This window comes from Gorilla gorilla, chromosome 1, assembly GCF_029281585.2.
Source record: "Gorilla gorilla gorilla isolate KB3781 chromosome 1, NHGRI_mGorGor1-v2.1_pri, whole genome shotgun sequence".
NCBI classification, from domain to species: domain Eukaryota; kingdom Metazoa; phylum Chordata; class Mammalia; order Primates; family Hominidae; genus Gorilla; species Gorilla gorilla.
Window position 1 is genome coordinate 102,108,559 of NC_073224.2, and position 22,911 is coordinate 102,131,469.

A 22,911-nucleotide genomic window follows, 5' to 3' on the forward strand; every position below is an offset into this window, starting at 1 on the left:
AACTCCAATTTTATAAGGCAACCGAGATTGAGAGAGGCCAGGCGCCTGGCAGAGGGCACACTGTTAGTGAGCTGCAGATGTGTACTTGAGCCCTGGCCTACTAATTATACACCCACTGCACTGTCCATTCCCCACCAGCGTCTTCTCTGGAATCATTAGATGCCAGCAGCCATGTGAGCTGAGAGGTTGTGGCCCTGTGAGAACATGAGACAGTTTAGAGACTCACTTTATTTAAGAAAAAAAAAGGGCCACTTTTTTCCCCTTGGTGCATATTTTCTAATAAAATGCTGTCATTAATACTCATTACTTTTGTAATAAGAAAACAAAAATATGCACACTTCAGCATCCCCATCCCCAGGAAAGAAGCCTGTATCCTTCCTTGACCAGATCAGCTGGTGTGGAAGTGGCTCCTGTCATACTGTGGAGGGCGTTTCATTTCTCCCATTGCAGATTCCTCTGTGATGACCTGTCATCTCCCTGTCTCTCGCCTCTCTCTCTCCACACAGATGCAGAATGTCATGTATGACTTAATCACAGAACTCAATGACCGGAGCGAAGACCTGGAGAAGCAGATTGGCAGCCTGGAGTCGAAGCTGGAGCATCTCACCGCCAGCTTCAACTCCCTGCCGCTGCTCATCGCCGACACCCTGCGCCAGCAGCAGCAGCAGCTCCTGTCTGCCATCATCGAGGCCCGGGGTGTCAGCGTGGCAGTGGGCACCACCCACACTCCAATCTCCGATAGCCCCATTGGGGTCAGCTCCACCTCCTTCCCGACCCCGTACACAAGTTCAAGCAGTTGCTAAATAAATCTCCCCACTCCAGAAGCATTACCCATAGGTCTTAAGATGCAAATCAACACTCTCCTGGTCGCTTTGCCATCAAGGAACATTCAGACCAGGGAACAGAAAGAAGAGAGACCGAGCTAATTAACTAACTCATGTTCATTCAGCGTGCTTGGTCCGACATGCCTTGAAACCAGAAATCTAATCTCTGTTTAGGTGCCTCTACTTGGGAGCGGGAAGAGGAGATGACAGGAAGCGACGCCTCTGGCAGGGCCCTTGCTGCAGAGTTGGTGGAGAACAGAAATCCACGCTCAATCTCAGGTCTTCACGCGGGGGGTGGGGGTCAGATGCACTGAAGTAGCCAACAGCGAAGCCAGTCCAGAAGAGGGGTCCGCTGGGAGGGAGGGTTGTGTCAGGCTTGGGGGATGGGCTCTTCGCCATGGGGGTCTTTGAACACACCTCTCTCCTTTCCTTTTGTCTACGGAAGCCTCTGGGTGACAAAAGTAAAAGAGAGCTGCCCACAACTTGCCAAAACAGATATACCCAAATCAGACTGAAAAAAAAAAAGACACAGACAAATAAAAAGCCAGATTTTCCACTCGGTATTAATACCCACATAAACCTGTGTGTTTGCAAACGTGTACATGTACACACATACACATCCCACGTTCGCTTCAGGTCCTTTCTTATTTGAGCTTAATCCAAATAAAAAGGGACTTGACACCTTACCCTGCATACAATAGGCACCCCTTACATGTGTTTTGAGTTGGTCTGAATCTGAACGTGGGGTGCTTTCAGTTCAGGTAGTTAGCTAGTTCTGGCCACATTCTGAGTTTCACTGAAGATGCGGATCCCTTCAGACATAATGCACATTGCTTTGTCCTGGATATGCACCTTGCTTGATTTGAAATGGATGCCAAGCCAAAATTGTTGGCATTCAGGAGGGATAAGCAGGCTTCTAAAAATAACAGCATCTGCAGAGTTTTCTTCTTCCATCCAAACAAGTTGTGTTTTGATGGTCTACATGACCAGGTGTATATCTGTATGTGTGGAGGGAGAGGACAAGAAATTGTGCGTGTGTGTGCAGACATGCACAAACAGGAGCAATCCAATAACACCTTAGTGAATAGAAATATGGTTGGGGATTTGCTGAGCTGTATTTATCCAGCAACAGGTTTCCAGCCCCAGATGTTAGTAGTGCAAAAGGGCCAAGTGCCTCAATTGTGAGCCTCTGAGCTAGGAGGAGAAGTGATGAAGAGTGGCCTATGTGGTCCCTTCTACCTGACCTTAAGTCATCTCAAAATGAAATATTGTGAGAATGAAGGGAACCCTTAGGGAACCTTGTGGGTAAGGTAAATGGACATGGATTTGTCAGTAGCCTGTTCCTACTGTGCCATGTTAATCTTGGTGCGAAAAACTATTCCAATACATCTCAAACTCCAAGAGACTTCAGAAACATCAAGATTTAGTGTAATGAGCGGCACAGAAAAATGTTTTCATTGCTCCATAATCTGACCACACGTAACATTTGTGACGTGAAAACCATGACTTTCTCATTCCGAGGTCTTTGGTTTCTGCCTGTGGGAAATTGAATGGCGCTGTATGGACTATTTCATCTGTTGATGGTAAAACAAAAGAGTGATTTTTTTGCTTGTGGTTGTCATCTTGGGTTTACCTTTGTAAGAAGACATCATCACCATTCTGAAGGCAGTGGCTTGGCATGGAGATTTTTATTCTGTAGCACTGGGCCTGTTCTTCTAAGGACAGCACAAGGTAGACAATTGTAGAGCCAAGGCCACTTTTTCAGGAAGATCTAGTCTCTTGCTAACCCTCTTCTTTCTCTCTTGCTATTGCTGCTGCTCTTTTGATGGTTTATAGTCTTAATGGCTTGCCTTGATAATTCCTTTGAACACTTTCATTAGTTGTTTTGCATACCAGAGATGCCGCACCTGCTGTTGGCTTATTTTTTCACTTGTTCTTTTAACTGTTGATTATCTGAATGTTTCCCCTCCTCCTTGTTTCATGTCCCAAGAATGGTGCTCCTGTTTTCAGTGACAGTTCAGCTGAACATATAAGCAGATGTGTAAACAGATGAAATAACCATGCAGTTTCCTTATGGCATTAGTTCCATTTCACAAAGTGAAGACCACTGGTGGGCTGATCTGAGTGTGCCAATCCTGATCATTTAAACCTACAGCCTTCAACTAGTGATTCCTACTCACCGTTTTCATTCTGCTATAACCCTGTGATACGTGTGCGTGTGGGTGTGAGTGTGGGTGTGTGCACATATAGAGATTCAGTCTTAATTTCAACCAAATGACATGCAAGATTCCACTGCCACTCTTCCCGGCCAAAAGTGTGCACAGACTGTGATTTATTCATTGTGGTCTGTGACTTTAACCCATCATTGATGCTCTCACTTAGGTAAACCCTAAAGACCAAACTAGCAACACTAGTCAAGGGAGTGATTGGAGTTATTTCTGGTAGCAGTAGCCACTGGCATCCTAGAAACACATGGACATTTGTAGCATGAATTGACCTATTGGTAGTGCAATAGCTATACATGATTTTTATTCTTGGCAAAAGAAAATGCTTCAAAAAAAAAAAAGTGATCGAACCTGCACATTGATCCTGTAATAGCAAATGGAAGGCTATTTCTTTGTACTAGCATTTCAGCTTTATGTGGGAAAGTTACTCGTTCTCCTACAAGTACAATCAACCCTTGATGACTTAAGTATTAATTATTCTGGGTGTAGCTCACCCAAGTTTTCTTCCTACATCTTTTGGCTAATTCCACCACACCTCAGCATCACAGTCAGATGGGAAAAGGGGCAGGTGGATTCTCATGTCATGCCTTCTTGTACCTTATTTTCAAGTTTTGTGGCGGAGGAGGTTTAATTATCTGCTCAAGAATCCGGTATATACAGCCAGGTGTGGTGGCTCATGCCTGTAATCCCAGGACTTTGGGCAAGGCGAGAGGATCACCTGAGGTCAGGAGTTCAAGACAAGCCTGGCCAACATGGAAAAACCCCATCTCTACTAAAAATACAAAAATTAGCTGGGTTTGGTGGTGGGCACCTGTAGTCCCAGCTACTTGGGAGGCTGTGGCAGGAGAATCACTTGAACCCCGGAAGTGGAGGTTGCAGTGAGCCGAGATCGTGCCATTGCACTGCAGCTTGGGTGACCCAGCAAGACTCCGTCTAGAAAAAACAAAAAAATCGGCTATATGTAAAAACTATTAATTATGTAACCTCACTCCAATACTGTACTGATCAAGATCTGCCCACTCCTAGAGGACTGACCCAATGGCAGATCCCCTACTATAATCTTTCTGACAACTCAGTGACAGGTAAAATCACTCTAATATTCCTAAAATATCTAGACACTTGAATTAGAAATACAGAGCCACCCCCACCCCTGCCATTGCTTAAGCCATATTAAAGCTTCATGTACTGTAAAGTCAGGGATGTACTGTGATACTCTAAGACCACTAATCTCAGTGGAATTTCAGGACATAGCATTAGTTGGTAAATTACACCAGACTAGGGGCTCACTCCTCCTTAGATTGAAGTCCAAATAAAAGTCTTCACCTTTGGATCAAAGGCCACATATATATGATCATCATAAATAAATTGTCATAAAGTGTCTATGAACTGCTCTTGCCATCTTCCTAATACATAACTTCATGACATCATGTCTCTAGAAGTGCTTAATACAATCCAAAAGAACAAGAGGGGGAAGGCCCCAAGTCACCACTGACTGACCTCATCAGGGGCCAGTGGTAGAACAACAATCTTGTGAATTAGGAGACATAGAAAATGTACGCAAAAGTAAATTCCAAGCGCTGAGCATGTACAAGCTATTTTTATTATTAAAAGCCAAGAAGGAAGAGCATTGAAGAAGTAATGATTTTAATATATTGGGGGATTTCCCCCTTAAATTTTTATAATTTCCTTGTGAATAAACAATCATGGAAAAGAAGAAATCTAGTCATACAAAATCAGAATAAATAAAAATCTTAAGACTGGATCCACATCTTTGGCCAATTCATATAAGCACCTAATACATCAATTTCTCTGTACTTAAAATGAAGAGAATAATTAATATTCTTAAGTACAATGTTTTCAATAGAGAACAAATGAAATCACCTTTGTCATCAACGGCAGCCCAGACTGACTGTATCTAGTTCACACCTTGATGTTACGTTTGAATGCAGTCAATAGTTACCAAAAAGTAATTCGTGCACATTAAATAGTGGTAAAATCAGCAGGGAGAAATATGCGATTAGCACGTAGTTCCAGAACCTTCCTCCTCCTCCAGAGTGCAACTCAACAAACAGTACACTCCAAATTAAGAATCAATGTTTCATCCCAGGACAAACGGTGTTGCTCCCATCACAGTACCACAACTGAGATACTGTGAAGTCATTGCACTACCAGTAGGTTACTACTCTTTTGAAGTTACTGTTTTTAAATCCTAAAATATGTCCCCAGTTTTCTACATTCATTCTTCTTCCCCAAGAGTTGCTAGAAGCAGATGAAGGATCCCTACTGACTCTGCAGGGTTTGATTTCAGTACCTTAGACAGCTATCTGGTGACTTCCCGGTAGGCACAAACAACCCCTTCTCTCCCCTTGCAGTCGGTGGGCTTGATGACGCCCCAGACAGTATCCTTTCCTTCTCTACTGCCGCCAAAATAAACATTAGGGAAATGGGATCATTAACACCACTGAGAAAGGAGTTTACAGGGATCGCAATAGTAACTGTCTGCTTGTGGTAGTAGAAAGCTTGTGCCAGGCTGCATGAATAGAAATTAATGTTAAACTCCTGTTAGACAAGTAATATGTAGATTTTTATTGAAACAGACCACAGCTTATTAAAAAGTACTCAGTGCAATGGTATATACATATATACAGATAGAAAAAAATATAACTGTGATCTTTTTGTCTTATGCCATTACTGGAAACACCCAAACGTGAACTGGAGTTCCCTCTGAACAAAACCATTGTCAAATCTTCAACATATGACCTCCAAATCTAGGTGCCAAGTGCCCTGTGACAGTTGTTTACACACCTGAAAAATGTATCCTGGAAGCTGTAATCTTGGGCCTGGGCTATGTGTTGAAACAAGCAAAAGAGACATCATGACCAACCAAGCTGGTGGAGGAAAAGCACAAAATTCAACTCCAACCTGCAGTTAGGATCCCAAAGAGATGTTGACATTTATAGCCAAAAAGAAAAAGTACATATATATATATATATGTATATATATATCTGAATCAGATCGAAGCAGCCAACGTCCAGCTTCACTCAAGAAGGACAAGGAATAAACAACATTCTCTAGCTGTGTCATGTTGTCTCAGTTTTTGAATCTCAACCAGGACTGATCCACCTTCATCAGATACGTTTTTTAATGGCGCAACAACTCAATTTTGGTCCCAGACTCTCCATTCTGCACTGGCCACGAGAACAACAAGAGAATGACAGGATGTTAATGGAGGAAACATTTTCATGGCAAGCTCAGAAACTGAAGTGTTTATATTCAGAATCAGATGAGCTTTAATATGAATTTGCATCTTGCCTCTGTACTGCTTGCTATTTTTTAATGATAGGAGAAAGCATAACAGTTTATTTTAAATATGAAATATATTGATATATTATAAAATATATTGTAACTTTCAATTAACATTTTGTATCAAACTAGTGTTTAGCAGGCCCACTGTCAGCCTGCTCTCCCAATGACTGTTTCTGAGTACACATCACTGTTAGTGATTGCCGGGCACCCAGAAAAAGGGTCCTCCTACCACAGCCTACTGAACTGCCATATTCTAATTCTCCAAGGCCTGGGTATTAGAGACAAAAGAACATTATTCCAAGCGTAGAAGAATAATTCTACCCTAAATTCTATCAAGCCATTTCAGAAGAGATTTTAAAAGCCATCACTCCTTTAGTAGCTGTGCAAAGCCAGTTTAATAAAAGTTCAGGCTCTTTCTATATAAATTCAAAGGCCTCATTACATAAATTATGTAAGTCTCAAACTCAGCCAACCAGTTTTCCTTTGACAATGTCAGAATTGGACATAAGAAAGAGTCCTGTTTTCCTGTAACTTAAAATACTCAAAATCCTAGGCATTCTGAGTTTCTCTATGTACGTGAAACCGGGGTCAGCTTTCCAAACTACACAAGGCCCAACAAGAGTCCAGTGTGCAGATGTGCTTTTCTAAATTGGCAATACCCTTGAGGGAGCAAGGTTCCCACATGTTTATCAAGGACATGGAGCCCAGCTCCTAAGGGAATGATGGGAGGAGCCGGCAGGACATGAACAGCCAGAGCCAGCAAAGAGCCGGGCTGCCTTTTCTGCTAGCTTCCTCTAGCTGGGAGGAAATAAAGGGTTCCCGTTGAGATATTGTCCTTTATAGCAAAATTAAGCAACTCATGGAATCTACACCCCTCTTTCTCTACAGAGCAGCTGAGACATACATGCAGAAGTTCTCAGTTCCCTCCTTCATATGGCTAAGGCACGACTTCTAGATGAAAACAGGATGTGTTTGGTTACAGAATAAAGGTTTTCTAGAATCAGTGAGCCTCTTCTCACCTGGGACCCTCACTTGCTGTTGTTGCTTTGGTGCAATATTGTACAGGTGCAAACCAGGTTGCATCGGGGCAGATTAACTGAGCCTATGTGTCTCTTCCCTTCCCAAGAACTGAAAATTCACATAGATTTACAGATAGTGCAAAACAACAAGTTTTCTCCTGGGAAAAGGCTGGAATCCTTCAAATTTCAATTTATATGAGCTTAAAGGTATATAAGTCATGGGGCTGAATGACATTAGGTATTCATGCTGTTTGAAAGAGAAATGTCTAAATGCCCATTTTCAGTCTGTTTGTGTAGCTGAGCCCTAACTTGTACAAAAGTTTTCTTTTTATGGAGCTAAATTCTCTCAGTGCCTGTATTACTCCTCAGTTATATGTTAGGCCAAGCTCCACTAAAGCCATCTGAACTCCAGGGCGCTTGTTTTTATCAGGTTACTTACTCACCAGATAATGGAAATTGGCTTATTTTCAATTTTACAATTGACTGATGAACGTATCGGTGGTAATTGATTTATTTCTTCACTTTTTTGGCTACTAAATGATTTTTTCTTTTTTTAAATTATTATTATTATTATTTTGAGATGGAGTCTCACTCTGTCGCCCAGGCTGGAGTGCAGTGGCGTGATCTCAGCTCACTGCAAGCTCCGCCTCCTGGGTTCATGCAATTCTCCTGCCTCAGCCTCCCGAGTAGCTGGGACTACAGGTGCGTGCCACCACGACCGGCTAATTTTTTTGTATTTTTAGTAGAGACAGGGTTTCATCATGTTAACCAGGATGGTCTCGATCTCCTGACCTCGTGATCCACCTGCCTGGGCCTCCCAAAGTGAGCCACTGCGCCTGGCCCAGTAAGTGCTTTTTTCTTTTGGTTTTTCCTTCTAACACTGCTCAGACTAAGACTTACATTTATAAAGAGCAAATATATTCTGACCTTTCCCCTCAAAGTTGTATTCCATCTAGAATCAAGGAAACAAATGCAAATTCATCATTTGGGGAAAGCAGACCTCTTGACAGTAATTCAAGTCCATGGCTATATGCTAACCCTTGCTACTCAAAGTGTGGTCCACAGACCGGCAGCGTTAGCATCATCTGTAAGCTTGTTAGAAATGCAGAATCTCAGGCCCCACATCAAACCTTCTTCATCAGAATTGGCCTTTTAACAAATCCCCAGGTGACCTGTATGCACCAGAAATATTGATAAGCACTGGCCTCACCTCACCGTAGTGATAACCAACCTCGTTAATCATTAGAGAATGAAACTATTTCTTCCTTGAGTCTCATTTACAGAATTATTTGAAGATGTGAAGGTCCTGAATGATCATAAGGATTAAAAAAATGCATCTTTAAATTCCACTTGAGGTTATATAACTTGGATGGTCTACATCAAACATAATAAAGTCAATAAGAGATAGTCTTTTTCCGGTCTTACCTAAATAGCACTCCATATCCTTGAGCCACCTCAAAGCCCCTGTTTTTAAGTTTTAGTCTTTTTTTTTTAGACCAGACTAGCAGAGCCATCAGAATATCAGGTGGAACCTCAGGGCAGGTCCTCTGGAAGGCTACAGGAGTCTCTGCTTAGCATAGTACAGAAATTGTTGTGTTCCTTGATCCTTGTGTTCTTCCCTTGAGGAACTCAGCATCTCACCAGTAAGAACTCCCCTCCCCTAGAGGAAAATAGCAAAAGAAGTTAGTTTAACCATCTAGAAACATTGCTAATCTCCTTGAAAGCCAATTCTCTTACTCATTGCACCAACAAGAAACACTCCAAGGTGGGCAAGGAAAGATATGAATTCTGATATTGGCGCCATAACTCGATATGTACCCAGAAACAGTTATGTTCTAAATTAATGGCTTTAACCTGTTCATTGTAAAAAGTGCCTTGGACTTCAATCTAAAGAGGTCAGTATAAATATGTATGTGTGTGTGTGACGTGTATGTAGGCAAATATTTACAGATTTATACATACATAGGTGCACACACATATACCCGCACATTCATATATAATATATACATACATATATAAATGCTTCATAATATATCATATTGCTATTCACAGCTCCATTTCTTTTGTCTGGTCCTATGTTTATTTGTTTAGTGAGACCTTTACATAGAGAGGTTCTATTCGGAACATTGATGTATTTTTTGTTTGTTTTTTACTTTTTATTAAAAAGGTAAAGGATATTAAAAAAAAAAAAAAAAGTCAAGTGCCTGAAGGTTTTGAATGGAGTTACGGTAAACTTTCTCAGGTCACCAAAGAGGAAACATTTTTCCTTTGGAAAACATTTTTCTGTTTCAGTGACTTTGTTTTCCCTTGGTGGTAATGCATAAATAAGAGTGGTTAAAGTGATTTTGTAAGTTTTATTTCAACCCATTTCTGTGGTTCCCATAAGGCAATAGCTAAAAATTTGTTCAGTCTAGTGCCCAGTTTTCTCCACACATCAGCATCAGAAGGGCCCGGTCTTCACATGCTCTGCGTGGTTTTGTTCGCGTTGTTACTGTGTTCCTTACTAAGGAAAGGCAAATGAAATTGCAGGGGCTGGAGCTTAGACCAGCTCCAAATATGGCTTCCTTTTGCTAACACACACAGAAGGTGGACTAGTGGGAAGTCTCTCTCCCTGAAGCAGGTGGGAACCTGTGTCTTAGAAGGCAGAGGAGTCCCAGTGAACTCTCCACAGCTCCATGGGCCCTGCCTGTCTACAGTTATACAACTGCCTGTATGAGTCAGCCTTTCTCTACCTTAGCCAAAGGTCTTCTCTTTCTGTGGTGTGACAGCTTGTAATGAACCAACTTGCTCTGGTTAGAAGTCCCTAGAGCTCCAGGAAGAGTCGCCAGGTTTCCATTGCTGTGCTCGAAGCTCAAGGACACATTATACTTCTTTAAACCAACTAAATCTCTCTAGCTCCCTGCCCCCATGGTGACACTTTCATAATAGGCAGGGCCAAGTCAGAGAGGTCATGCCCTGTATACAGTGTCAATCAGAAGAGACACTGCAAAATGTCAGAGGTGACCAGAAAGACAACAGATCTCTCCAGCTGTCCTCACAGCTGCAGGCACATTTGTGGAATTGTGAGTAGGAAGGCTTGGCAGCCAGGGGATGGGAAATGAATTTCCCCAAGTTGAAAACCCTGTACCCTTACTTTCCTTCCCGTAAATTTTTCTGTAGTTCTAGGCAAAAAATAATAATAATAAAAATGCAAATTAGGTGCTTTAGAAGGAGTATGTAATATCTGGGACTTTTTCTAAGTTGGTAGACCTAAAAAATGTTTTCAAAAATATATCTAGCTGCATTTCTACTGCTGTCATTCCTTAAAGCTCTTCCTCCAAAAACTCCGTATGAATGAATACATTTACCAACTCAGTGATTACTAAATAATAGTACTTTATACTTATACACAGTAATACCTTTCATCTAAGGATCTCAAATGCCAATATATTAGTCATCGCCCTGTAAGGTAGATGACATATTATTCCCATTATTCCAATGGGAAAATTGGGCCATAGAAAACTGAGGAGCAAATGACTCATCTACAGGAATTAAATGGAAAAAACAGCCTAGGATTTCTCAGCACACTTTAGGAGTGACTGAAAACTTACAGGCTTCAGTTCTACTGCTGGTCACCATTGGATTTGTAAGATCCAGGATGTGTATTGACCACATGTGTCCAGACCCAGGCTTAGGGCATCTGGAATGAGAGTGGTGGGCTGGTGTGTGGGTCTGAGGATCTGGATGGGAGACTGCATTTTCTTCTCTGTGCAAAATATGGAAGTGTGACCTTGAAGGTGGGCTTAGTCTATGGCCTTCCCCACTCCTGCTTGAAGTGAAGCTGGAGAGAATGGGCATTTTTAAATGTTACGGCATATGCTAATATAATATTATGGCATTAAATAAAAACAAGAAAAGAACTGACTAAAACCAAAAAACCAAAAATGCAAGCGACTGATTTCCTTTAATTTTATCTTCTTCTTTCCCTACGTGTATAGTTGTGAAAGCAAGATTTTTTAAAAGAGGAAATCTTAATTTAGATTGGAAACAGCGTCCCCTGGAAAAGGTTGCTTCTTTAAGCAAGGCCAGAACTGCCGTGGTTTTCACGGTAGTGTTGACTCAGGAGATTGGCCCCCCAACATGGAGACACATGGAAGGCCTTAATACCAAACCCAGTTTTAACCACCCAGAGAGAGTGAGAGCCGCTCCTAAGGTGAATGGCTGTTCATCAACGAGAATATCTAGACACACTGATGTGTGATAAGGCAAACTTGCAACTATGTTCAAGTAAAGTATCAGGCAGTTCCACACAGCACTCCTTCCATTTAGCTGAGCAGAGGGTCTCAGTAGACTCATCTCTGAAGCTTTTGAAAACCCCAAGCCAGGCTTCTCAACCCGTGGAGACTCAGAAGCAGAGTATGGGTGACACCTGGGCATGTCCCTGAGGCACCACAGGTCGTTCTAAGGGGTGCCCCAAGTTGAGCACCACTGATCCAGAGCTTGCTGAAGTGAGGCCACCAGTGCCTAGCCTGGCACAGCCCTCCTCAGGATCTCTCCCCTCCCCCTAGTTGGTGAGGAGAGGGGAAGAGAAGAGAGTAGGAGGGGGCAAGGTTTTTATAAAGATGGTGATTTACTCGAAGCTTGATTCCTTTTCATCTTGCCCTCATGTCTCTTCAGTCCTGGCCCCATGAGACTGTGCTGATCTGCATGCTGGCTCTACGTGTATTGGCAAACAATGCTGCCAGGTTACTCTTCCCTCACATGGTATTTCTCTGGCTGGCTGCTGCTTTCTCCTGGCACACAGACTGTCTGGGTGTAATGTCTTTCTTTGGCCTTAGCTCTGGGTGAAGATTGAGGGAGGGCTATTCTGACATTTTTCACTAGACGAAAAAAGTTAAAATTAAACATAACACATTGTCCTTGCTAGCAGGTAACTCACTAAACCTGACACACAAAAATTGGGTAACCTGCTATGTTATACGCATTGATCTTTTCCAAACTATATTTAACCACTAGATAAAATGTTGTCTCCTATTATAAAGAAAATTTGATCCATTATTACATCATGCATAACTGTGGAAGCTGGAAAAACAGGACATTAGAACTCAAAGGTGGGCCCAGTTTTCCAAAATGGACAATTCTGCTAATTCGGAATTCAGGAGACTCTGAGTAAGAACACCCCCTGCAGGCCAACGGGAATAGAGCAATCTGAGGGAAAAAGAAATGTCACTTGGCATCCAGGAAAAGGCTCATCTGTATGGCTGTCAAAAACAAGGTGCTGGCACTGTATGCGGATGCAGATGAGAAGGCAGGCCATGCCTGTTAGAGACGTTCATCTAGCTCATGGCCCTTGCCTTACACGTAGGAGACAGAGATTCAAGAGAAGTGATTTGCCTGGAATCAAATGGAGAATTACGGGCAGAAAGTAAACTGGAAACTTTTCATGCCACATTCAGAATGCCTTCTGGGCTGATGTGGTAAATTGAGGCCTGCCCATAGCCTCTCCATGCTCTTTCTTGATTCATCCTCATAAAGTAGTTGGTTATCCATTTTGCAAATGTTTGCTAAGAAGAAAAGACCCCTGCTTCTCAACACACGCATACACCGCTAATGCATACACCGCATTAGCAATCTCTCAAAGAAAACAAAGATATGCATATTGTGACTGGTTAAAATAATTCATAGTGCATTTTATATTCCAGAGGCATTGATCATTTTCAAAGTTATCTGCCTTTAGTTTAAAGAATTTACAGCTAATACTTGCAAAGCTACAAGAACCCCCACTGGTCAGGAAACATTAAATTCGATTATTAAAATGATGTGATTTTATATCCAGCATTACAGTGGATTATGCTAATGATGGTCAAGGTTATTAATCTTCATTGCCGTCATCACTGCAAATAATACATGAAGATTAGCCAAAATTAACTTAATCTGCTTGTAGCATGAATTTGAAATTTACACTTTATTTTTTCTGAGAACAAGTCACACTTAATAGCATCTCTTAAGATGCATTCCTCCCCCCTGGAAAACCAAAGGTGGAAAACACGCATGCAATACCTGAGGGCGATTTCCTCTTCACCTAGGTAAAACGCTTTTCCAAACCTCTTCTGCTTCCTACTTTCAAACACTGGGGTATCACTTAAAAGCAATCAAGTACTTCTCAAGAAAGAATGCATACAGTAATGGGGCACCCACATCCCAGTCACTCATCAAGGGAAATGTCAGGTCTTCTGTAAGTGCCTGTAAGCTGTGATTCAATTGCCCTTTCTTAGAACACCCTCCTCACCTCCCACCTCTTGGAATGAGAAGGTAGATACATAACTCATCCTAAACTTCAGAATTCGGGAATCTTAACAAATTTACCCTTAGGATTTCCTAGAGACCTTTTTTCAATAATAACAATGCAATGTTTACTTGATTCACAAATTTGGGAACATAGGACCCTGTTTGGTGGCAGTTTAATTGAGAAAATGCTCGACGAGTATGGTCAGATCATCAATAAGAGGAACTGACATTCTCAGTTCTGTACTTGGAAATAAGATGTGAGAAAACCGTAGAGGACATTTATTCACTATCTCTAGAGCACCCATTCCCCAATTCTCTGCCAACAGCATGCAGAGTTTTCTTTAGTGAATTTGCCCTTCTCCCATCCCAACGATGCACTTGGGTGGGGTTAATACAACTTCCAGACCTCTGGTGGGCCATGGCAGGCTTAAGACAATCAGAGTACCTCATCACCCTAGCCAACGGATGGGCACAGGGCCCAAATCAGGCCAATGGGAGCAAGTGAACCCCAGAGCCCAGGGCTTGAGCCAGAGCAAACAGAAAAGACCCTCTGCCCCAGGAGGGTGAGGTGCTGCTTGATCAGGAGCTGCTGCAACCCTTTTGTTTGATGAGGGGAGAGGGAGGAGTTGACAGAGGGCCACCATGTGGAACATGAGGATGAAGACCACCAAAGGCAGAGGGGAGAGGAGAGAAATGGGGATATTATGTGGCATAATAAGAAATATATTTTGGGTCTTTGTCCCTTGTTCCTGGCACAGAGCTCCTAAATCCCATGGGATTTCCTGGATGATAGGACCCACTTCTTGTTATAATGAGGTGACTCTTGCTGGGCTCCTGGATAGCTCCAAAATTGGAGCTGGTCACCAGAAAGACCAAGCTCTGATTAGAAACCTGGAACCTTCAGCCTAGCTAACATGGTGAAACCCCATCTCTACTAAAACTACAAAAATTAGCCGGGCGTGGTGGTGCATGCCTGTAATCCCAGCTAGTCAGGAGGCCAAGGCAAAAGAATTGCTTGAACTCAGGAGGCGGAGGATGCAGTGAGCTAAGGTCGCACCACTGCACTCTAGCCTGGGCAACAGAGCGAGGCTCTATCTCAAAAAAAAAAAAAAATTGATCATGCCTGTGTGATGAAAACTCCATAAAAACCCTTAGACAAAAGAGTCTAGAGAACTTCCAAGTTGGTGAACACATCCGTGTGCCAAGAGGGTGGCGTACCCCAGCTCAATGGGACAGAAGCTTCTGTGCCTGGGACCCTTCTGGGTCTTGCCCTATATGCCTCTTCTCCTGGCTATTAATTTATATCCTTTAAAACAAATCCATAAACATAAGTAAAACATGTTCCTGAGCTCTGTGAGCCATTCTAGAAAATTGTTGAACCTGAGGAGGGAGTTGTGAGAACCCCTAATTTATAGCCAGTCAGTCAGGAGTATGAGAGGCCAGGACTTGTGACTGGCATCTGAAGTGGAGGGCAGACTTTGAGTCCTTCACCTGTGGGGTCTGTGCTAACTCCAGATAGTTAGTGTCACAATTGAATTGAATTGTTGAACGCCTGTTCTTGTCTGGAGACTCAGAGAATTGGTTGTTGATGTTGGAGAACACCCCCCCTTGGTAATATCCTTGGAGCCACTGAATCTCCTAATTACCTGAACCAGTAACTTTGCTTTATATTGATACCATTTGGAGATGAATTTTCTGTCATAGCCAACATAAAGAGTCCTGGTGGAGAAGAACCAACCTCCTGGGCACACATCAAATCTCCCAGAGGAGTGACCAGAATGAGAATTAAAGAGAAATGCCATTTCAATAGTTCTGACATTTAAAAAGTTTAAAACACAAAATTAAGTAGGATAACGAGAAAATTTGGAATGTCAAAATTGACTTTAGAGTGTACTTTGACCACTAAGTTAGCAGAGTGATGGAGAAAGAAAGAACCACAGCAAGAGATTCTGTTAAATGAACCAACGTGGTTTGGGGAAAAAAAAAAAAAAAAACTAAAGCAGAAAATGATCTATCAGTCAGGAAGGGGTAATGAGTGGAATAAAAGTGACCTAAGATCTTAGTATATGTCTTTATCTATTTTTTGCTGCTATAACAGAATACCTGAGACTGGGTAATTTATAATGAACAGAAATTTATTGGCACACAGTTCTGGAGACTAGGAAGTCCAAGACTGAGGGGTCAGCATCTTTTGAGGGCCTTCTTCCTCCATCATCCCGTAGATGGAAGATGGAAGAGCAAGAGAGAGCACAAGAGTGAACTTGCAGCCTCAAGCTCTTTTAATAGTTGGCATTATTCCATTCATGAGAGCTTTGCCATAATAACCTAAAATATCCCCATAGACCCACCTCCCGACACTATTGCATTGGGGGTTAGGTTTCTACACATGCTTTTGGGGAGACACATTCAGACCATAGCAGTATTGTTTGGAAGGAAGGTAAATATTGATAACTTCAGAGTTTGACCATTTAAATTATAATCAATAATATAATTGAAACAGAGCCTACAACTTTCAAACTAGTAGAGTTTGAAAAATAGAGAAAAAAATCAATTCAAAAGAAAGTTAGAAAGGATGGGAAAACACGTAAAAGAACAAATTGGAAGGATGAAACAAAATGGTATAAATATATCCAAATATTTCGATAATCGCAATGAAAGTTATGGACTCCAGGCAAAAGAAAAAGATTGTCAGACCAAATGTTTTAAATTATTCAAATAAATGCTATTTACAAGAAACATATTTAAAGCATAGCATAAAGAAAAATTGAAAGTGTGAATTTTTAAAAGATTCAACTATATTTTAATCAAAAAATATGGGTATAGCTAATAAATACTGGGCGGTACAGGGAGGCTTTAATGTAAAAAGCACTGAGTTCTCCAAGAAAAGATAACAATTTAAAGTATATAGAATACACTTAATAATATGGCCTTAAAATATATAAAGCAAACATTTACAGAACTACAACAAAACAGACAAACCTACAACCATAGCAGGAAAATTTAATACATCTTTCTGAGGAAGTAGTTGATCAAGTAGACAAAATAAAAATCTAAAAGGATATAGAAAAATTGAATGACATAATCAAATCTGTAGGATACACTTTTTCCTTGTACATTGAATATTAATGAAAATTGACCACATAATGGACACTAAAGCAAGTTCAACACTTTTTTTTTTTTTTTTTGAGACAGAGTCTTGCTCTATCGCCCACGCTGGAGTGCAGTGGCGCAATCTCGGCTCACTGCAAGCTCCGCCTCACCGGTTCGCGCCATTATTGCCTCAGCCTCCCGAGTAGCTGGGACTACAGGCGCCCACCACCACGCCCGGCTAATTTTTTGTATTTTTTAGTGGAGACAGGGTTTCACCGTGTTAGCTAGGATGGTCTCAACCTCCTGACCTCGTGATCCCCCCTCCTCGGACTTCCAAAGTGCTGAGATTACAGGTGTGGGCCACCGTGCCGGCCAAGTTCAACACGTTTTAAAGGAATGGTACCATACAAACAAAATTCTCTGACTTCAGTGTAATATATACCAAAGTTCAGGCCGGGCGCAGTGGCTCACACACCTATAATCCCAGCACTTTGGGAGGTTGAGACAGGTGGATCACTTAAGGTCAGGAGTTTGAGACCAGCCTGGCCAACATGGTGAAACCCTGTGTCTACTAAAAATACAAAAATTAGCCAGGAGTGGTGGTGCCCACCTGTAATCCCAGCTACTCTGGAGGCTGAGGCAGGAGAATCGCTTGAACCCGGTAGGTGGAGGTTGCAGTGAGCCGAGATCGCGCCCCTGCACTCCAGCCTGGAGACAGAGCAAGACTCTGTCTAAAAATAAAAATAAAAATAAAAATTTTGTTGCAAAGAAAACTGGCCTAGATGATTTTGGCAAATTCTACCAAACATTTAAATAGCAAAGTAACTCCAATTCACATATTTTTTTCCTAGATCATAAGAAAAAAAGAAAAGAAAAAGACCACTTTCCAAGTCATTTTATGAGGCTAGCAAAGGATTGATATCAGAACCTGATGAGGACAGTAGAAGGAAGGAAAATTATAGACAAGTTTTACTTAAGACTGTTGATTCAAACGTCCTAAACATGCTGTGATCAAACCAAATCTAGAAATAGGTGTGGGAGGTGGGGGAGTACACCAGAATTAAATCTGACCCAAAGAATACAAGTTTTTTTTTAATCTTAGAAAAGTAAAATAAAATTTACCAATGAACCAAAGAAGAAAAATAATCTAACAATAATAGATTTTTTAAAAGATTAATTAAACATTGGTAAATTAAAAATAAAAAACAAACCCTGAGCATTGCTTCTGGCCAGGAATATGGCAAAGGTGATGAGATGTCACTCCCAAGATTATGCTTTTTTGTTTTTCAAATAAGATACCATGTTAATGGACTGGAGAGATTTTCCTACTGGCCTTGATGCAACAGATCTGTTGTGAACTGCCAAGGCCTACTGCAGGGGACTGTGGGCAGCCACTAGGAGCCGAGAGTGACCAACAGCCAGTAATAAGCCAGGGCCACCAGTCATGTAGCCACCAGGAAATGAATTCTGCCAGCAATTTGAATGAGCTTAGAGAAAAGAATATTCTCTAGTTGAACCTCCAGACAAGAATGCAGCCTGGCCAAATGTTGACTAATCCTTGTGAGACTCTGACCAAATAACCCAGCTAAGCTGTACCCAGGCTCCTGAACCATGGAAACTGAGGTAATAAATGTGTGTTGTTCGAGTCATTAAACCTGTGGTAATTTGTTATGCAGCAATAGAAAGTTAATACAAAAGGGAACTTCCTTAACACAATCAATGGCATCTGCAAAATGATATCTTCCTAAAGCACACATCATTCTTACCGGTAAAATCAAGATGCCTGTTATTACCCCCTCCACAGTGGAGGGTCTAGCGGTGTAATGAGGATGGAAAAATAAATAAGAGGAAAAGGATTAGAATGGTAGAAAATTTTGTCATTATTGGCAGCTGCTATGTTTATCTACCCATCTACTTAAAAGCATCTAAAGATAGATTATTAGAAGTAATAAGACAGTATGATTGCTGGTACAAATTCAACACATACAAATTAATTACATTTCTATACCCTATCAATAAGAAGCTGGAAAATGAATTTTTTAAGAAAAGAAACCATTTAAAATAGCATCCAAAAATATTAAAAGCTTAGCAATAAACTAACAAAAGGCTTGTTAAAGACTTACAGAGAAAATTATGAAATATGGTTAAAGGACAATAAAGAAAACCTAAATAAATGGAAAAATATCCGTGTTCAGGATTATAAAGAGTTTATTCTTCCCCAAATGAATCTATAAATTTAATGCAATGCCAGTCAAAATCCAAACATACTTTTTAATGGAAAATGGCAAACCGATTGTAAAATTTACATAAAAACAAAAGAGGCTTTGACATTTCTTTTCTTTATTTTATTTTTTATTTTTATTTTTTGAGATGGAGTCTCTGTCACCCAGACTGGAGTGCAGCGGCACAATCTTGGCTCACTGCAACCTCTGTCTCCCGTGTTCAGGTGATTCTCATGCCTCAGCAACCCCCTAGTAGCTGGGATTACAGGCGCCCACAACCACACCCGGCTAATTTTTGTATTTTTAGTAGAGACGGGGTTTCATCATGTTGGCCAGGCTGGTCTCAAACTCCTGACCTCAGGTGATCCACCCGCCTTGGCCTCCCAAAGTGCTGGGATTACAGGCATGAGCCGCAGCACCCAGCCGAGGCTTTGACATTTCTGAAGAAGAACAAGGTGGAAGGATTTGCCTTACCATATATCACAGGTGTTTGTCATAAAGCTTTAATAATTAAGGTAATGAGGTCTGTGTGTAGGGAGACAGAGGCAAATTGAACAATGGAACACAATAGAGAGCTGATAAACAGACTCATACATTGATGGAAACTTGATTTATTATTGAGCTGGCCTTGCAAATCAGGTGGGGAAGAAAAGTGGGATATTCAATAAATGATGTTGGAATAGTAGTTACCTAAACTTACATACAAAAATTAACTCTGGTTGAATTAAAAGTATAAATATAAAGAAAAATTGTGATACTTTTCAGAAGGCAATGGAAAACATTTCTTAAAGAAGACTCCAAAAGCTCAAATCCTAAGGGGAATGATTGACAAATTTGAGTAGATTACATTAAGCCCTTCTGTTCCATAATTTTTTTTAAGTGAGCAGACAAGCCACAAATTTGGAGATGTTTGCAATTCATATAACTTACAAAGTCAAGCAATTCCCCCTCCGAGGGAAAAATAAAACAGGCAAAAGCAAGGAACAGGGACTTCACAGTAAAGGAATCACAAATGGCCATAAACATGAAAAGATGGTCAACTTCATTAGCAATCAAGGAAATGCAAATGAAATCACAAAGTACCACTTCCCAACCACTACAGTGAACAAAAAACCCCTGAAAATCAGACAATACCAAACATCGTACATGGAGCAACGGGACCTCTCACCTACTACTAGTTGATGTGTAATTGGTAGAAGCACTTTGGAAAACCATTTGGCATTATTAAGACAAGTTAAATATGTGCCTATCTAAAGACACAGTATTATTTGCGAAACAAAACCCCAAAACCAATAGAATTAACCCAAATCAAGAATAGGATGGATAATAATTCACTGGATGAAGAGTCATCCAAAGGAATATGATGCAACAACGAAAATGAAATAAATGAACTACAGGTGTGTGCATCAGCAGCCGTGACTCTCAGTCACACAATGTTGAGGGAGGAAGCAAGCCAGGGAAGATGGCTTGTTCTGCATACAATCTGCATGTTCCAGTGGTATGATCTTCAAACACAGGCAAAAGTAAATAATAGGCTTAAAGATACACATATTGGACCTCATGGGGGAGGCACAGGGATGAGGTTGGGGAGGGGTGCCAGGGGAATTCTAAGCTCCTGAAACTGTTCTAGTTCTCAATCAGGGTAGGCAATACACAGGTGTTCACTTTATTCTCCTTTAACTTGGATAAGGATGTGTTTATACACTCTTTCGTATGCCTGCTATACTTTATGGTTTTAAAATTTCTTAATAAAGCAGCATCCTAAAAATGCAGTTTTCCCTCTGGTCCAGTGTGGCTGACTGGCATAGAGAATGTATTTGCATCTGAGGTCGCTGGGAGGAATGACCTGACACCAGTGAAGCCGGCAGAGCTGCAGGGCACACTGGAGCCTCTGGCCATCTGGAGTTCAGAAGACAAGACGTCCACACTTCAGTTAGAAGCAGACCTTTATCTCCAGAGGACTTTGATGTTGAACATATGACAGAAGCTCCTAAAAACTGAGAAGGCACAAAGGAGGAAACAGTCCCTGCAAGTTTCCATGAGGAAAAAGAGCCCTGCTTAGCCTGGGATTGGAGTCAGCTAGACAAGAATTCTTTTTTCTTTTTCTTTTTCTTTTTTTTTTTTTTTTGAGATGGAGTCTTGCTCTGTCGCCCAGGCTGGAATGCAGTGGCCCGATCTCAGCTCACTGCAAGCTCCGTCTCCCAGGTTCATGCCATTCTCCTGCCTCAGCCTCCCGAGTAGCTGGGACTACAGACGCCAGCCACCACACCCAGCTAATTTTTTGTATTTTTAGTAGAGACGGGGTTTCACTGTGTTAGCCAGGATGTAGACCAGAATTCTTATCTTGACTTAAGTACTTACCAGCTAGTAACCTTCTTTGAGAAAGTTGCTTCAACTCTGAGCCTCAGCATCCCCATCTGCAAAAGGGGAATAATGTTGGGACCTTTGCCAGAAGATTGCTGTGAAGATTAAATGAGATAACATATGTGAGGTCACCTCCTACAGGCACACACAGCCAAGCCTCATGTTGCTTGTGTAGAGCTGCTTGTTATTTCCAAGCTTTGTGTTTTACCCAGAGGGAGCTGACTTACTTAACCATTGTTTCTTTTCATCTAATGATGGCGATTTCTAGTCTCTGCCATATCTAGCTCCAACTGATTCTCAGCATAAAATAAGGAGGGCTGGAAATCTCAACATAGTGTCCCAAGGCCTGCAAATCAAGAATGTGGCTGGCACAGCTCATATTATACCCATGGAATCTAAGCACATCATGCACTGTGATTAAAAAGAGGCTTTACTGCTTCAATCTTGATCATCCTCCCAACCATCAAGAAATCGTTAGAACTGACAAATATCCCAATATAATTTTACAGAAATCTGAATTTTTAAAAGAAGACCATTAAAAAGTTGAGCCCAGGCAGAGCATGGTGGCTCATGCCTGTAATCACAGCACTTCGGGAGGCCGAGGTGGGCGGATCACGAGGTCAGGAGTTTGAGACCAGCCTGGCCAACATGGTGAAACCCCGTCTCTACTAAAAATACAAAAATTAGCTGGGCGTGGTGGCGGGCGCCTGTAATCCCAGCTACTCAGGAGGCTGAGGCAGGAGAATTGCTTGAACCCAGGAGGCAGAGGTTGCAGTGAGCCGAGATCGCACCACTGTACTCCAGCCTGGGTGACAGAGCAAGAATCTGTCTCAAAAAAAAAAAAAAAAAAAAAAAAAGTCGAGCCTGGAACATTAAGGAAAATTCTGCGGCCCTGGGGAGGTGGCAACCCCTTATTGCTGCTGAGGAGGCTCTCAGAGGCCTGTGTGTGCTGCGTTGCCTCCCCACCTCACCCCTACAGAGCGCCCCCCCACACTTGTAACCCCGGCAGGTGCACAGCTCCTCCCCACAGCTCTCAGCCCTTCTGCCCACCTAACCCGCTAGTTAGGCCGCTCTGCCATCTTCCACCGGGTGGGGATTGGCACAGAAGTGGATTCTCCCCAGTCGTGCCTCCATATCCTGCACTGTGAAAATACTCTCTTTTCTTCCTTTCCCCCCAAATGAGGTAAGTCTGTGAAATAACAACCACCATGCATTCAACTCAACAATCTACTCTCTTCTCTCACCAAAATTGCTGTGATGCTTCTGGCTAAATGAATTATAAATTATGATCTCTCTTTTCTTCAATATGTCAAAAATCTTGGAGCCAAAAAGATGGGCTTTTAAATAAGAACCATCTAGAGCTCAAATTATACTCTCCTCTGCCTGAAAATTCTTCAGGGGCTCTCCCTGCCTGCGGGATAAAGTCTAGATTCCTTGGCATGATTTCTTTTTTTGTTTGTTTTAGGTTTTTTTTGTTGTTGTTGTTTTTGAGACAGAGTCTCGCTCTGTCACCCAGGCTGGAGTGCAGTGGCCTGATCTCCGCTCACTGCAAGCTCCGCTTCCGGGTTCACACCATTCTCCTGCCTCAGCCTCC

At 41.8% G+C, this 22,911-nt stretch overlaps 1 protein-coding gene across 5 annotated transcripts in view; it reads left to right on the forward strand.

Moving 5' to 3' along the window:
* KCNN3 (potassium calcium-activated channel subfamily N member 3) overlaps nt 1-10,661 on the forward strand; it is a 172,963-nt gene extending 162,302 nt beyond the window's left edge. For 4 of the 5 annotated variants that reach the window (XM_055360651.2, XM_019023215.4, XM_019023219.4 and 1 more), the window contains one exon: nt 507-10,661. In XM_055360651.2, the coding sequence (XP_055216626.2) occupies nt 507-803 (297 nt within the window). In that variant the 3' untranslated portion in view covers nt 804-10,661. The remainder of the gene's footprint in view (nt 1-506) is intronic. The other variant, XR_010129493.1, reaches the window with a different exon arrangement.
* Nucleotides 10,662-22,911: the final 12,250 nt, after the last annotated feature.